The sequence below is a fragment of the Drosophila subobscura genome, chromosome J (assembly GCF_008121235.1).
Source record: "Drosophila subobscura isolate 14011-0131.10 chromosome J, UCBerk_Dsub_1.0, whole genome shotgun sequence".
Taxonomy (NCBI): domain Eukaryota; kingdom Metazoa; phylum Arthropoda; class Insecta; order Diptera; family Drosophilidae; genus Drosophila; species Drosophila subobscura.
In genome coordinates, this window is record NC_048532.1 from 16,604,738 (window position 1) to 16,622,231 (window position 17,494).

A 17,494-nucleotide genomic window follows, 5' to 3' on the forward strand; every position below is an offset into this window, starting at 1 on the left:
GTCGGCAACATTTTAAGGTAAGCAGGAGAACTGACATTACTTTCATTAGAGCTTAGAGCTTAAAAAGCAATGCAACAAAAGACAAAAATATGTACACCCTCAACAGATGATGCAGCAAAACATTTGGAATAATTATTAAATTCTATGTTTTATGAAAGTTATGGCAACGATCAAATTTGTGTGATATTTTATTCATAATATGGAACCCTTGGCGGTCCCAGTTTCAAACCGGAAAAGCTTTTTAGATTGTTAAATCGATTTTATTGGAATATTTATTACATTTTTAGAAATAATCTGTCGAAAATTAGAGTGCATTGAGGAATACTCCAATTACTTGTAGATTAAATATTTATCTGAGAGTACATGAGCATATTGAATAAATTACAATTCCATCCATCCGCTCAGCGACATCTCTTCAAGATTAAATGAAAGTGAGAGAGTTATGAAAGCTCCATATTAATTCCAAGTTTCATCACAGATCGGGAGAGGCCAAGCCAAGATTACAAAAGATCGTCAAACTTCTAGAATAAATTAACTTTGACTCTTCGGTTTTAGCTTTCCTGCACGTAAATTTATTTAATGAATTAATATGATAGTCAAAACAATAATGAGGAATGAAGTAAAAAAAAAGGGTTATGTTTTGTTATATTCCGCAGCAATAAATACTTATAGGAATGTATTTATTATTAATTAATCATCTGCAGCAGGGCAGGTCGTACTTAAGAGATTGCCCTGCATTGGGGTTTGTCGATGGCCTAAATGCTGGGCGCATCATTAGCTGCCTGCGCCACAACATCAGAGCAATCGAGAATAGATTAGTATTTAATGGCTTTTATATATTTATACAAAACAAAAACGGAAAACCGAAAAAGAGATGCCTTAAAATACGTTTAAATGCAATTGCATTGGAACTGAAAGTTGGAGGCCCTTGCGGCCATCAACGGGAGGAGTCTTGAGGCGAGGGTTTTATGTTATTTATGTAGGTGACTGCCTAGGAGCACGTGCGTCCCAGTCCCAGTCCCATTCGCAGTCTCAAGTCTCCCAGCAGTTCGGAGTGCGACCTCACCGGCGCATTTCGGGCTCAGTGCGAGGAGGAGACCTGTATGTGGGATTTTGAAATCATATATTTATATTTCCACTAATTCATTTTTAATAATTTGTTTGGTTCTGTAGCTCGTTGGTCATCACGCCCCGCGCTTGTGTGTTAATTATCGACTTGGACTGGGACTTGGACTCACTCGAGAGAGAGAGAGAGAGTCGAGAGTCGAGAGGAACTGTATGCTGGCCTGGCGGTCAGGCGGCAAGATGAACGAGTGAGGCCACGCATTTCGGTGCATTCTGCAGGAGCAGGTCGTCGGTCTCCCTCTTGGGCGATACAGATTCGGGGTTAAGATCCATCCACTGACTTCCATAATTTATCGTGCATGTCCGAGTCTCTTCGTGTCTGGTGAAGTATGCGTATGCGCCTGCCTCTTAGAACGTATAGATCCGAACCCATTTGACGTCATCTCTCATTAGTGATTACAGCTGGCTTATGGTCTGAAAAGATCCATCATTACAGCCCATAATGCAATTATTAATGTTTCAAACATTTTACTAATGTATTTTGTGTCTCTCCAACTGCAGATGTCAATGGCTGAAAGACATTTATGGGGCGCTGCTGAGTTATGCAGACATCCAGACGAAGGTGGAGCTTAAGGTGTAGTACAAGACACGCTAAGCATGCTCAACATTCCCCCCCAACAGAAGGACGTACTTGCGGCTGCTCCTTCTGCTTCTTGGCAGCCAGGCAGCCAGGCAGCCCCTGCCAGTCTCTACCAGAATCGTGCTACACTTGGCGAAATCCGTCCAGATTGCATAAAGGAGGAGTAGCTCACATAGCGCAAGGGTCCACCATCCACCAACCACAGCCCCAATGACCACAAGCAAAAGTGGGAGTTGCTATAATTGTTTAATTATAGGATTTTGCTTGCTTGACTTTGCATTTTGTGCTCATAACTTTTGCGTTGAGTTCATGTTACCTCTGTTCTGTGCCACTTGGGCCCATAAAGACCATAGAGGCCACATTTTGTGTACTCTTAACGATGGAACAGTCAATGGAAAAGGAGGAATTTATTTATATTAACTAAATGTTGCACACTTTAACATTCAATCCACAATAGGCATAGAAATTTCCTTAGTTTTTGTTTATTTATTTTAGAAGGGTATACAAAAACCACCACAGAACTTGCCAGGCATATATTTTATTCTTACAGTTTTGACACGGGTTGCTCGCTCCCCTGTTTTGTTTTTGCTTTATATTAACCTTCGCGGCGAAATCTGCAATCGCTCCAGTGCTCAAGCTTTAGAGCCGGCATCGCCTCCGATCGGCCCGGCCCGGCTCCAGCATCAGCTTCAGCTTCTTCCACGCCTAAGGAAACGAAACGCCTGTGACCTGTGTCGTCGTTACTGTCGATGTTTCTACGCTGCAAACGGACTACCTCCGCACAGACATCGTTATGGATAGATCTGGCCATCTAACATATGACAAAAGTTAAAGATTTGCAAAGTACAGCAAGCAGCAGAAGGTACAATGGCTCCGCCCTCAGCCATTGGAAAGCAGCCCAAAAAAATTCCTAACATATTTTGTGCCGATCCTCGGCTCGTCAATGAGCGGGCAGTGGCCACAGTTGTGCAGCAGTGCACCCTTTTCTGTGGTCGTGTACAAAAAATGATGAACACTCTAGCCCGTGCCAGACTCGACGCCGGTATTTCTGCCTCATCTCTTAATGGAGCCCAGCCCTCGGGCGGTCATGTGCAATCTTGCAAGAGTTTTGCAGCCGCTTATAAATGAGCTTCTACGAAGCCTTTGATGGAGGCTCGCGTTGCGTTGCGTTGCTGTCGTCTTCTGTTGCGTTGCGACATATATGTACAAGATTTCAGCCCTATAATTGCTCAAAGTCTTTGGTCCAGTGCCAGGACAATCGATGAGGACAAACCAGTCTGTCATAACACCCACAATAACCCGTCATCGCCCCTGAATATTTTGGCCAGACAGACAAATTTAGTAGCAGGATTCGGCGCAATCTAACATCGTAAAACGCCACTAACATAACAGCGGGACCAGCCCAGGGTCCACTCAAGTCCCGGGTCCAGGGAAGTGTGTATCCATGGAGGCAGGAGGCAGGCGGCGGAGGAGGAGCAACGCGCGTTTGTGCCTTGTGGGCGCGCACTCGATGCGGGCTCGCTCGGGCGATGCGATGCGATGCGATGCCAAGACGTGAAATTGATGGGCAGTTTCTACTATACCTTGAATACTTCAGACGTGACGTGAATAATGCGCACGATAAGGATCTCAAATACCTTCTTTTGAGCGCAGTACATGCAAATTTTGAAGATTATTCGACGATTACCAGCAGTTAAAGTGATTTGGAAGTATGCTCCGTTTGTACATATGTATTGGAAACATAATGGTGCACATTTATGTACGAAATTTATATTTATGAATTATGTTACAATGCTAGCCACTATGCATATTTCAAAGAGCATTTAAACCTTCACAAGATTCGATTACCAGACATCTCCTACAACATGAGGGATGTACTCTGATGGTTATATTCGAAAAAGGGACTTAATTATTGGTTTCCAAATTAAATTGAGGCAGTAATTTATGAGGCTATAGAGTGGGTATTGTAAGGGATAACAAGCCGCGTCAAACTGCATTAGAAACTGAGATATTCCAAGAGTTTTAGCTAGATTTTTCGTTAAGCCAAATCACATCTTTATTTACATATTTGAAAATCGAAAACCGAGCAGAGGGAGAGAGCCATTGGGTATATTTTTAAGGCCCAGAAATCTTTTTCCTCCTCATCTATTTCCTTGAAATCCTTTCAACATTTCTTCCCTCCATTAAATATATTCAAGCAAGACATTGAACTCGCAACCCAATTTGAAATTCAATGCCTGTTTGAAATTTATTCCTCAATCCGTAAACACACAAAATATTTTCATTGAAGGAAAAACTTCTGATTGATTGGAAGAATGAAATCATAGGTCAAAGGCAAAGGTTCTCTAGGAACTTCTCTCTATGTAAATGAAGTCTTTATATAAGAAAAAAAGCTGCCATATTCGCAATAATAATTTCATTTCTTTCGCAAAACTGTCTGCCATATTGTATGGATGCACTTGTGGCAAACGTTTCCTAAAGGGATTATCTCGATAATAATAAACCGCGCTGCGCCGCTCGGCATAAGTCCGCAATTGGCTTTCCCATGACCAAACAGTATTTACTCGAGTGCATAAGCCTCTTGCCTGCCAGCCAGCCAGCCAGCCAGCCCATTGTGGGCACCATGAATGTGCGGGCAGTAAAAGAACAATTGTTTTCGGGCATGAAATTCAAATACAAACAGTGCGGAACAATGCCGTTTATGAACCTGTCAATCCTAAATTGAATTGGGATTGTGTAAACTTGGATTCAGCATTCAGCATTGATGGGTACTGCTCATGCTCCTGCTGCTCCCTCTCATATCGATACGCTTGTTTAATCACTCTACTCACACACGACGGACTCTGAATTGGCGCCATCTGCTAACTTGTTACAAATTTAATACCCCCTGAATGCATCTCCCCTTCAGTATGGGAATATTTGTACAAGTACTCGGAATTATTGTGCTACTGTTTTCCGCAGCCAAATGTTTATTTTATTGCAGAATTATTGTCTTGCCAGGTACTCGCAGGTATGATGCAAAATTCACACAAAGAAGTGAATTGTTTTTTAATCATTCAAAGTACAAATGATACACAAATGTCTGCGAGTACGAAACCATCGACTAATTGGGGGTGCAATGAACACACACACCCCTCGAGTGTGGTCGTGGTCTTTATCGTGTTTAAATATGGGCCAAAGGTAACACATTAACATGAACAATTTAAGTAATTGTCAGTCCCGCGCCACCCTGTCCGTCTGGCCAATTTGGAATCGCACGCGAACTCAAAGGCTAAAAAGTGTACATTTTAATGACCGGCTTGGCTTGGCTTGGTCGGATTGAATGGATGGGTTGGTATGTCAACACACTTGACAAGTGCACCGGGACGAAATACTTTATTGGGCCTCTGCTCTGCCCTGCCCTGCCCTGCCCTGCTCTGCTCTCTGTGTGTGTATCGTGCCTCGCCGCAGTTCAACCCATAATTCAACGACATTGTTAATGTCGCCCAAATGAGAAAAGTATGAAGGTTGACAGATTGCGTAGGACGAGGACGAGGACGAACACGACGAGAATTTTGACAGATGGCTCTATTCCAGCTCTGCTTTTTGATCTGGCAACTTTTTTGTTGTGTGTTAAATTTAAAAGTGTTTTGTTTTGTTATCCTTGAATGCGTCTTGTTTGGCAAATAGATAATTTAAATTTAACAGCAAAGGGGTGACGTGGCTGCGGCTTAAGCCCCACGTGAAATGTAACAATTTAAACAACAAAATGTCCATCCATGGTGAAATGTCTGTCAATATATTTGGCAGATTATCTCGATGATGACGTAGCGCAATTAAAGTTCTACGCTTTAGGGGGGGTGAACAAATCTAGAAAACCACCTTGAAAAGAATTTATGGTAATCAATATCATAACTTCCTTGGGCGTAAATTATGGGGTTACCACATGTTTGGTTTGCCTGCATTTTGCGGGTAGAAATAAAACGAGAAAGGCCACGGCCATGGGCATGGGCAGAGGAAAGGCGTTTCGAGTCGTTTTTTACACCACCGAGGAGAGGGCGTTGCTGGCCGTTCAAGAAATTCGGGTATCGACAAATTGTCACGTAGTCCTCACCGCACTGATAGGCAACATCATCAAAATTATTTTTTAGCACTCGTTGCGGTGTGGAGACGAACTTGGACTTGGACTCGGACTCACACTCTCAGTCACAAGGTGTTCCCCCACCCCACCTCTCTCTGGAAAAGCGCCAGGAAATTGTAATTACAATTTTGTGTTGCAACCACTCGGCACGCAGCGTACTCAGCGCCCAATTCGGGGTGGACCGTGGCCCGTGGTTAAGCGAGCGTGTAATTTACAATTCTCTCTGGTTGCCCACTCCGTTTACCGCCTACAAACGTTTTAATTATGGTTTATTTTACATATTCACATGGATTAAACAACGTACGCCGTATATTTGTGGCAGGTGTAAAAGAGATCTTAGATTAAACGGAGATACTCTTGCTAGAATGAAGAAAGGTGTGTAGTCTAATAGGTCTACAAGCTTTAGGTGCCTGGTCTATTAGTAACGTACTTTCATTGTGGTAATTCATTTATTTTATCACAGTTAATAGATGGAAGATCGTTTCATATGTTAAATAAAAGACTACTCAAAGGCCCATGGTAGTACGACATTCATTCCCTCTTTTGACTCTATTACCAACCAAACAACCGATCCATCTCTTACACGATTATATGAGCAACCACGTCTTACTCCTAATAAAATATCCCATCATGATATTGTGTTCTTTTAGTTAGCAAACCAACCAGATTTTTTCCAACTTCTTGCACCGATTTCTTCCACTACTTTTCATAAAATAAAATTATTATACATATGTATGAATGTATGAGATTCTAGTTTGGGTATAAACAGAAGGACAAAGGCTAGGATTTATATAGCTCGGCTATTTCTGGAGCATATAAATGGTGTAAATGCAAGGGAGATATGTATGCTTGCTTTTGTGCCTAACAAACATCTGAACTGTGTAAAGCCTGCAACACACTCGCGTTACGGTGAGGCATGGCCCCCACATCTTCTTTAAATATATTTAGCTGTAGTTTTACAAAGAAACTCAAAAACGTTAATTTTTTCCATATCCCTTTTGGAACTTTTGTTTCTGATTTCTCTAATTTATATAGGGGTACCAATTTATATATTATATTATTTATATTAGGGTCCCTGAATAACTGCAAGTTAGTACCAATTTTTTTGTAATATGTAACAAAAAGACCCTTATCATAATATGCAAATTTATTACTTAGTTTGAATTAATTAATACAGAATTGTCTAGGATGTTTATTAATTAAAAATGTGAACATAAATTACTTGATTTATTATTTAGCTCCGTCCTGGTTTGTGGCTCCAGAAATGAAGACCAATAGCACCACGGGCACGATATACATCCACTAAAAGCAAAAAAATTTTAGATTGCGCCATAAAATGCGTCCAAGATTCAGCTTACGTATTTGGCAAAGAATCCACGATTATCACGAACTTCCCCACGGTCGCGGGCCTCGCGCTCACGCTCCACCTTTTGAATAAAGCCAGCTGTGTCTGGTACGGGCGCCAGCTCGGCATGACGGATCAAAACATCGGTGTTGAAGTGCGTTTCCTCCAGCTGATTTATTTCATCACTTGTGCAGCCGTCGGCACCTGGCGATGCATCTTGAGAGGCAGTAACACCCGTAACAAAGCCAGAAGGATCTAGCGATATCCACAGTACGTCGTTCAGATGAGCTTGCAACAAGCTGCAGGCCTTGTTGGATGTCAGGAAGCGTGTTTTGGCTCCGTTGGGATACACAACATTTGCCTTCAAGCGGTAGAACTCATTTTGCTTCGCGAGAGCCTAAAATATGGGTGGGATCCGAAAAATATAAGCAACTAGTACTAAATAATGTTAAAACCAGTGCTTAGCACGGGATATTATGCAGTAATGGCATGCAACTTCATTAGGTTCGATTTTATAGACCTTCAAGCTGAATTTATGCAGTGTATGCTTTGACCTGTGAACCTTTGTATGTGCATACAAACATGTGTATGTATCAATGCCGGTCTGCACAGCTTTACTTACCTTCAACGTGTCCAGTTCTGCAGGTGTCAAGGGAAGTTGGGCTACATTGGACAAGCCCGAATTTAGACTGGGAATTGTAACATTTCCGCGGAAAGAAAATTCGTCGGTGTTGGTTGCTAGCGCATGGTGAAGTTCAACTGTAATCCAGCTGTCGTGTTCCAGAAAGCACTATGAATGAAGCAGTTAATTGGTTGTGTATGCCACATTGTATTATTATGTATATTACCCATCCATTGGCGACGATGCTCAGCAAAACGAGAATACCAGTTAAATTCATTCTAAAAATATTACGTTTTTTTTTTATTAATTGTAATTTAGTGATGGTAGTCAGTGCGACGGCGGAACTATCGATTAAATATACCGTCAGACCCTCAAAAATATCCCAAAATGTACTACCTCATTTTAAAAATATACCGAAATATGCCGTAGTCTTAAATCATATTCCTCGATTTTGATGTTCAAAAATGTTAAATTTCTTTTGTATTCTTTTGGAAAAGCAACTCTTAATCAGGTTCACAATTTTCACAACCATAATGAAATCAACGATTAAAATACATATACCTAATAAAGAACTAACTTAATAAATAATTTGCGTCATCTATTTATACAGAAAACTAATTAATATATAAAAAATAAACACATTTAAAAAACTATCGTTTTAATGGCGAATCGGCTTAACAAATTAAATATGCTATTTTTATACTATTAGTATCAAATTATTTATTAATATAATTAAACAAACTAAAGAGAAAACTAAAACAAATGAAATTAAATAGAATGCTGGAATGAGAGAGAGAGAGAGGGAGATTTATACAGACTTTTGCAAAAAAAATCTAACATATGATCACGAGAGCTGGATTCCCGAGAAAGATCTCGTCAGTCACACAAAATTTCTTTGGTTTTTTGGTTCTCGAACATTCTCTCATGCACTTTTCTCTTGTGCGTCAGTTGTCGAGGAATATGTAATCTTCGAAACAATGGGAGCAGTTGGCACCAATTTCACTTCACTCATTTGTAAACAATTGCATTAACTGTATATTACAGAATAAATATAGTAAGCCAGTGGTTTTTACTCTCATTATGTTGGGACTTAGTAGGCCAGTAGAAGATTTATTAATACGGCTGTATAGCAATAACTGCTGATCTAAAAAATCCCAACTATAATGGGTGCACACAAATATTCCAGATGATTTATAGTTATGGTCTTATAAGTAGTTGACGTTCGCGATTGTAGCTTAACTGACAAGCTGAATGAAATTTACATCATCTTTTATAGCTACCATTGAGAAATCGTCAATTACATCATAATATATTTTTAAATTATTATGGTATAGGTGTGTCTAAAGCATGATCGTATCAAGTATTCATATGCTGAGATAAAGGGAAATGTAATAAGATATTGTTGCCTTGCTACAATCTTCAAATGAAGCCAATAGAAAACGTTGTGCATCATTGCACTTTAGTTCATCATTCAGACTTTCATAGACCACGTAGGACAGCGTGAAATCAGTTTATTAAGAAACATCAATATGGTCAGTCGATGGAAGTCTCCAATCTACGATTAATTGTATCCATAATATTGGTGAATTATCTATGCTTGGACTTAATCCAGCTTATACCATATTTAAGTTGAACATATTACAGTTTTTTTGGTTGAATTATAATTCCACATTTTCCTAGTCTGATTACAAAATAGTCAACATTGATCAAAAATCCATTGAAACGATCGATGGAAACTGCATGTTTTCCTTAACTGTTCGCGAGTTGTACACAACAGCGACACACAGTTTTTCATTATATTCTAGATCGTAAAGCAGCTGAAAATAAAGAGAGAACAACAATAAAATATATGAATATATCTTAATTTTGGTCTGCCGGAAAGCAAAGGAAAATCTTTCCGCGGAATAGCTGATAAAGTTGCTCAACAATTCTATGACTAAGCACATTCTGAACACCGAAATGTTGTAATAAATTTAACATACCTTCGGCGTAACAAAGAGATATTGAGCCGACCCAGGCTTCGTGGCTTCCTTTAGCAGTAGATTGAAAATGTGACGTTCATTCTTAGCGTCCATTCCTTGATTTATTTCATCGACGCATCTACAAATATTACACACTTTGAATATTATATTCTTCGATTTTCTTTGAAATATAATTACCTGAATGGCACGTGAGTAACATGCTGCAAGGCCAACGAGTAAACGGCTATGGATACTGCTCGTTCGCCGCCCGATTGAACGAACTTGTCCAAAGCTTGTAGTGCGGAATTTTTTCTAAACTGGACCATAATTTGGATGCCATATGAGTCGAAATCGAACTGAAAATACAAAAATATTCCTAATAATATATTATATAATTTTTCCAAATTAATTTCATACCGTTTCTGCATGGGATAAATTTATCTCTCCCACGTAGTCGATGGATTCCATGAATTCGCCAAACTTTTCGTTGATCGTTTTTATCAGTTCATCCAGCTTAGGTTTCCATCTTTCGTATAAGGCAGTCATTTCCGTTTCGATTGTTTTCTCATTGAGCGACGATACTTGAATTAGTTCCTCCAAAGCCTTTGCATCGTTTTGCAGCTCATTGAAATCTTTAATTGTCTGAAAATAATCGCATTAAATATTGCAATTTATGTAAATAGAACAGTCAAGTACATCTGAATTAATGTTTTGCATGCAGTCCAATCTGGCCTGGTGGTCGTTTATTGCTTCGCGAACTTCATTGATTTCCATGTTCTTCATATTCTTAAACTCCATTTTAAATGGGAATGCCGAATCGGTTGGCAGCTTTTCGTTGCACCGCAGCCTTATTTCGTGAATTTTCTTTTGGTCCTCTCTCGTCTGCACTTCTAACTGCTCCGAGAGTTGTTGTACTTTTCTCTAATGATATAAGAATTATTTTATTGGCTGTTGGAAAGTTTTCTTTTTACGCTTACCATGGATGAATTCAACATTTCCTCCATCTCCTTAAGTGAATTCGTTTGACTTCCCTGTTGCTCCATGTAAACGGCTTCCATTTCTTTAGCCAATTTATTTTCACACACACATTTGCTTATTTTGTCCGAATTTTGCACTAGTTTGACCTCTGCATCTAGCATTTTCTTCATATTCGCGAGCAGATTTTCAAAAGTTTGCTTTTTGATTGTCTCCAATGCTAAAAGTATTTCCATGAAGTAAATTATGAATTGATTTGGATCTATATACTCACAATTGGAAGCTTCTTCAAGCCTTTGAAATCTTTTCACAAGTTTCTCTATATCGCCTTCAAGTTGATTAAAATATGATAACTTTTGTTCGACTGTTTGTTTCTTTTCAGCCATTTCTTTGCGATTGGCCTGCAAACGCTCAAACTCTGCATCGAGCAATGTGATTGCATTACGCAGTCTGTCGCGTTGTGCCACAACTTCCGTATACTGCCTTTGAAGCGCCTCCAGTTGTTGGGTATCAACAGCAATCAGTTGGTTTTTGCCTCGAATTGTGCTCTCAGTTAGTATGGAGTCGGATCGGTATCGAGATGTAGTCACCGTGAACTTCTTGTTGCCTAGAAGGTACAACATTTTAGCTGGTTAAAGTGGAGGTGAACATAATTCGTACTTGCCTCCAAAATATACGCGAATTTGCTTTGGAATGGACGAAGTATGATTGCTTACGGCGTCTGTGCCGATGGGAATGTTATGTATTGAGTACGACGAGCAGAGTTTGTTGATTATGGGTGCTGGTCCCGAGACAAGATCAACTAAATACGCGTGAAATCCCAAGGGTCTGTTTATCAAAGAAAGAAGATTTAGTTCGCTTTACAATGTCATAGGAGGCTGACTTACCGCAGTGTACTTCTAGACAACGTGGGGCTATATGCGCATGTCTCGGCTGGTGCGCAGTATATAATATTAACACCCAACTTCTGCTTCACACATAGCTCGTTGATCAGATCAGACATATCAGCTTTGTCCTCACACGCAAACGCAAAAAGATCGCGCTGCCTTACCACATTCTCCAAGTACTTCGCTGCATCGTCACTCTCCATTGATAACTGAAATGGAGGATTGTACATTAAAAATGCAAAAATATACAAACAAATATATAATTACCTCAAATATCATGGGCATATAAACATTTAATCTATATTTGTGCTTATTTTTCTCCACCCAATTAATGGCAGTAACCAAATTTGGTTGCGTTCTGCTCAGTTCCTGCATCTTTTGTGTTTTTACATTTTGTAGCCGATCCATTTTATTTTTCAGAGCTGTAATTTCGGGAATCTTTTCATCATTCAGAGCGTTCTCTAGTTTTCGTCGCTTGTTCAGCTGATCCATTGCCCTTTTGTTAATGTTATTGAAGGCTTCCTTATGCGATTCCAATACGGACAAAATACTGGATTTGTTCTTGTTTAATTCCGCCAATTCGTGACTCTTAGCATCTAATAATTGTTTCACCTTTACGGCTTCGGCTGCAGACTGTGCTATTCTTTCTTTTTCACTCTATAAAATATACAAATGTTTTAGAAAGCAACTTGAAAATGATAGAAAATGTAAATAACCTCATATGATGATTTATTGTGTAACATTTCTTGCTTCAAATTATCCAATTGACCTAAAATAACATTTTTGGCCACCTCAGCCTGACCTGAAGACCGAATCTGAAAGGAATATCGACTGTAATCGGTGCAGTATTGTGTGTGGGAGTGTGTTAATACTTACCGCGTTTGTTACGGCTTTCCTTAGCTCGAATTTTGTTTTTTCGCTTTGTTCCGCCTCTCGCTTGTGCTTATTAAATGCTTTTTCCACATTCTTATAATTCGTTTTCTCTGCCTCCAATTGTGTTTTATATTCAGCAGCCTTCTCTGCTGTCTTCTCCACCTCCAGCCATATTTTCTTTGCTTTCAATATGTTCAGTTTGCGATTGATTTCCTCGCGTTCACGAAATTGCGCCACAGACATCTTTAACCTAGAATTTTGCATAGCCAAGCATTAGAATTTGAAGTTATTTAATCAATAATTTATGCTTACTGTTCCAAGCGAAGTTGTTTCTTCTGCAAGCTCATCTTCTGCTTCTCGCGATCCGAATTGGCATTGGTCTGCTTGGAGCGCATCTCCTTCAACTGAGCGAAATGATTTGTCAGGTCATTGTCGCAGATGGAAGCTATTGTGTTCGCCAGCAGCTCTTGTGGATTCATTTTCGAAAAGTCCTGAGCACAGAATCGAAATTAGACATGTTCCAGTTATAAATCAGAGTCGAGGTGTTACCTGAACCCGGTCCTGTGGCATGAACTGGCACAAATTGCCGACTTGCAAGTTGTACGACGCCACAATGCTCAGGAAGTTCTTCTTCGGCTGCTTGACATCCTTGACATAGAAAGTTGATGATCCATCAGAGGAAATCACACGGCGAAAAGTCTCCGTAGTGTGCCGTAAGCGACCGTAGATCGTCACAACAATTGTGGCCTCAGTCTCGCCGCTTTGTATGTAGTCGGCCAAGCTGGCGGAGCGGTCGAGCAATTGTGGATCGGCGCCCAGGCCTATCATTATCGCGGAGACCACAGTAGACTTTCCGGTGCCATTGGGTCCAGTCAATACATTCAGGTATAGTTTGGGAAAATAAGTCACCTCCTTGTAGGACCTGATAAGTAAAATACAATTTTGCTGTGAAGAACCGACTGTGTATATGGAATAGGCAGTGCGTGCATATGGCACATTGTTGCTTGCCACTGCTCATACTTACACGAAATTTTTCACATAAACAGACTTTATCCTGCCCATCAACTTATCCTGGCTCAATGGCCTTTCTTTCGGCATTTTAAAGTGCAGTATAATCGTATATATATATAGTAAAAGGGCAGATAAAATAAAGATTTTGAAAACTTCTGCCCACAACACTTGTTTTGCGCGCGCTTCGTGTTTGTTGTGTAGAATATTAGAGATGTGCACTACGTCTCATCAAAAAAGGTCCCGTGTTCAGGAAAATGCTTTTGCTCTGTTGTAAGAAATAAAAAACTATTACCTAGAAACGAATCAATAATTAAAAAATTTGTATGGGACAGTTATGTAATAAATTATGTATAAATTACTATTCTAGTGTTAATAACCCGAATTGTCGAACTATTCTGGTATTTTCAATATTAATTTGAATGTTTACTGTACGAAACACATGTCTTGTTAACAGTTTTTAAACTATTTTTGTTGTTAGATCTGAATGCACAAAACAATTCCCTAATAATAATTTGTTCTTATTATTATGTTATTATTCATTAAAATAAAAAACAGTTAACAGAGTACCCGTATTATTCATTGGCTAATATCGATATGCAACAGCAGTTTTTGTGCGATAGTCGTTCCATCAGCACGTTGTTTCATCCCTAATGTGGCTAAATTGTACAAATAGTTTTACAAAAACCGCAAAATGAATATACGTAAAATAGAGGTTGTAAGGAAACTCTCTGGGTTTTCTTTACGTTTACAGTCTACAACGGCCTCGCCTGCGGAGCTGCCGGCGTCAATCATAAACGACGATGCCGTGGAGGATGAGGCTGTGCGTGCACAGAAACTCAACAAATCTGGACTGCTGGAGCAGCATAAAAATGTTTTAATGGGTACTTTACCTTATCGCGACGCCCAGTCGTGGATCCACTTGACCGAGAAGTATCAGAGAAAAGTCTATGGCCAGTACGGTGCCAAGAGCAACGTAAACCCAAAGATCTGCTTTGACTCGGGCGCAGAGAAAGAAGTTATGCAACTGGAGACTTTCCTTAAAGCGGTGGAAAAGAACCGCCTGGAGAAGACTGAAAAAATCGAAAGAACCAATGCCCGCGATGAAGAAATTGCCAAGAAACTGGATAAGCTGCAGCAGTGGAAATCCGATCTGAATGCAAAGGTGGCCAAGCGCGAGGCAGAGGCTGCTGCTGCGATAGCGCGAAAGGAGCGTTTGGTGGAGGAGGTGCGCAGGCATTTCGGCTTCAAGGTGGATACGCGCGATGAGCGATTCAAGGAAATGCTGGAGCAGAAGGAGAAGGAAGACAAGAAGAAGCAAAAGGAAGCCAAGCGAAAGGCAAAGGAGGAGAAAATGATGGCGAAACTCGTGGAGAAAACATCATCCTAAGTTAACTACATTTATCGAGCAATAAACTAAATCACCATTACAAGTTCAAGAAACATTGACCCTAATATACTTTTATTTTAAAGATCAAGTGCTTGTCCTAGGACACCCATATCTGCAACTGGAGCAACGGATCTGCTGGAGTATCGGGACCTTATTTTCATTTTTGGAATGTTAATTTCGCACTTCGAATTTTAATATGTTGGCTGTCAGAAAACATTTTTTGTTCACATGTGTATGTAGCTGCTGCGTGAGAGCGACGTGCGGTTGGACGAGCGGTTGGAAGTAGCACTTTGACGACGGCTTGCAATGCTGCCACTTTGCTTCTTTAAATTGAATACATCTTCGTTGCACCCTATGCAAACATCCACAAAATGAGAGAGCTGAGGAGAAGCAAGTTCGCTCAACATTTTCTGAGCCCTCATCAGTGATTCCTTGGTGCGTTCAACCTTTTGGAGTGCTGCATTTGACTTAATAATGAGAAGAGTGCACAGAAAACGCCAAATCAAGCTATTACAGTTCCTAGTTTCTGAAAAATAATCATACAATTAATATAATTACAATATAAGTGGCTGAAAAAACCTCACCTATGATGCCCTTTCTGGCTGCAAAGCAGCATTCATCAAAGCGATTTGATTTGAGATGAGTGTAACCAATTTGATGCAACAGATAGCACTTCTCGATCGAGTATTTGGCAAACTTCATTCGTTTTTCCAATCGACTTACCAGCTGTCTATAAATTACGCATTTATGCCACTATTGTCGTGCATTTATTGTTTGACAAGAAATACTTACCTGGACTTTGAGTGAGTTGGATCTGACAGTTCCAAACCCTGATGAGTGGAGCGGTCTCCAAATACAAAATTTTGAACCTCCCACGATTTGTCCGTAGGAAGGCGAAGTAGCTTCAGAAGAGCATTCTTGTCATTATGACGATTCTTGTCGTGAGGGACTCTGCACTGTTCAGCAAAGGCCAGCGCCAATGTGTTGTACACTTCATTCATAAACTCAAATTTCCATGGCATAATTCGATCAGTTTTTAAAACCACGTAGTTCCCCATGACTTCCTCCACGTACCTCGATAGTTTCTGAACACAAAAAAGTATCCTTGATAGCCTTTAAAACTAGGAAAACATTAGACTCACCGCAACGTTGCCAGCCGCACGAAGATTTCGAATATTCCTTAATACCACGCGCATATTTCGACTTGTTTGGTACTCCGTTCGGAAGAGGTAGTCCTCCCGAAATTTGTCCATCAGTTTCTTGTTCGTGAATTTGTTGTAGCGGATGAAGTACATGGGCGCACGAGCATGTAGCATTTTCTGGAATATATTTATGGAACATTTATAAATATTTTTGTTGAAGCAAACAACAGACATACCAAGAACTTCTTTAATTCATCATATTTCTTTTTGTTTAGAGCTCCCAAAAAATGTTTAGTGTTTTTGCACTGGTCAAGCAGCAATGTTGGGTTCCTGAGCAATTTCTTCAAGAAAATCACATCGATCCATGACTTGTCCATGTAAACTTGATTGAACACATCAAATGCCCGACTTCGTCTTGCGATTTCCAGTGGGGATAGTAGTTCGTCCTTGTGCAAATAATAAATCCTTTATAGAAGAATTTAAAGTTTACATGTATTACATTTACGTACCTCGATGTCTGGAATACTTAGAACATCGCATTTGTCTTGTTCTTTTAATTGTTTCCACAGTGGTTTGTTTTGATCATAGCTGCGTGCCTTGAGGTCCCTTTCCCTAACATGGATTAGCAGCTTTTCATTCGCATTGACAAACTGTGCCAGCTCTTCTCCACAACAGTTTTTAATGTTTTCGTCAACCTAAAACCATTAAGGGATCAGAGATAGTGCAAATATAGTTTAAATATTTATTATACCACAACGAGACGTTTCTCAAATGATTTAATCTTGGTTCCTTTGAACAGCCGAGTGTTTTGGTGTAATTCCGCCTTGGCAATCTCAAGGTGATTTAGTTCGTAGAGAGCATTGCAAATTTCCAAATTAATTGGAGCATTTTGCATCTTAAGTCCTTCCAAAATCCCTGTAAATCAAGTAAAGGTTAGAGTGCAGATTCACATTCTCAGAGTGTAGACATACTTCTTGCCTGTGTACAATCCTTAAGAGCGCCTTCGGTCTGAGCATTTTTTCGCTTAGTTTGGCTCCGATGGTACAGGGTCACATGGTCCTCGGGCAGCATGGAGAGTGCCTTGTTGTAGTAGTACATGGCCATGTTCTCCCTTCGCCGGCCCGAGTAGTACGAGCCCCAGTCCTTGTAGATGCCATGCTCTATTTCGGGACTCCAATCAATTTTCATCCATATAGGTATGTCGGCTTGAACTCCTGCCGGTGGTATAAAATTCGGAACTATTGAAGTCATTTTTGATTTTTGTTAATTTTTTTGCGTTATTTATTTTGTTTTTTTATATTTATTTTGTTGTGCGTTGTGTATGAGTATTAGAACATAATGACGGGAACCAATTTTGGCACACAAATTGGAAATACAACTCTAATTTCAAAGGCTACGTGACCTAAGTATTTGGAGAAGTAAATGTAAAATATTCTGCGAAGGTTTTTCGTTATATTTTCTGCCGA

At 40.0% G+C, this 17,494-nt stretch overlaps 4 protein-coding genes across 4 annotated transcripts; 1 reads left to right on the forward strand and 3 right to left on the reverse strand.

The window, feature by feature from the left end:
* Positions 1-6,993: 6,993 nt before the first annotated feature.
* On the reverse strand, positions 6,994-8,157 carry LOC117895689 (ER membrane protein complex subunit 10). The gene is made up of 4 exons (XM_034803522.1): positions 8,019-8,157; positions 7,793-7,960; positions 7,184-7,567; positions 6,994-7,127 (listed from the first exon to the last, which is right to left on the reverse strand). Exons 1-4 carry the CDS (start codon positions 8,067-8,069, stop codon positions 7,056-7,058), a joined length of 675 nt encoding a protein of 224 aa, XP_034659413.1. The 5' UTR covers positions 8,070-8,157; the 3' UTR covers positions 6,994-7,055.
* Positions 8,158-9,262: 1,105 nt separating this feature from the next.
* Positions 9,263-13,693, reverse strand: LOC117895681 (structural maintenance of chromosomes protein 5). The gene is made up of 15 exons (XM_034803508.1): positions 13,513-13,693; positions 13,038-13,410; positions 12,801-12,979; positions 12,492-12,738; positions 12,332-12,430; positions 11,883-12,272; positions 11,616-11,824; positions 11,393-11,556; positions 11,003-11,335; positions 10,731-10,948; positions 10,450-10,674; positions 10,171-10,395; positions 9,952-10,109; positions 9,775-9,892; positions 9,263-9,609 (listed from the first exon to the last, which is right to left on the reverse strand). The coding sequence occupies exons 1-15, from the start codon at positions 13,584-13,586 to the stop codon at positions 9,499-9,501; spliced, it is 3,123 nt and encodes a 1,040-aa protein (XP_034659399.1). The 5' UTR covers positions 13,587-13,693; the 3' UTR covers positions 9,263-9,498.
* Positions 13,694-14,121: 428 nt separating this feature from the next.
* Positions 14,122-14,951, forward strand: LOC117895688 (growth arrest and DNA damage-inducible proteins-interacting protein 1). The gene has a single exon (XM_034803521.1). The coding sequence runs from the start codon at positions 14,191-14,193 to the stop codon at positions 14,884-14,886; it is 696 nt and encodes a 231-aa protein (XP_034659412.1). The 5' UTR covers positions 14,122-14,190; the 3' UTR covers positions 14,887-14,951.
* A 94-nt stretch (positions 14,952-15,045) lies between these two features.
* LOC117895684 lies at positions 15,046-17,340 on the reverse strand. Its single transcript, XM_034803512.1, has 8 exons — positions 17,000-17,340; positions 16,780-16,943; positions 16,538-16,723; positions 16,265-16,474; positions 16,029-16,205; positions 15,679-15,971; positions 15,471-15,616; positions 15,046-15,412 (listed from the first exon to the last, which is right to left on the reverse strand). The coding sequence occupies exons 1-8, from the start codon at positions 17,277-17,279 to the stop codon at positions 15,111-15,113; spliced, it is 1,758 nt and encodes a 585-aa protein (XP_034659403.1). The 5' UTR covers positions 17,280-17,340; the 3' UTR covers positions 15,046-15,110.
* Between the last annotated feature and the right edge of the window lie 154 nt (positions 17,341-17,494).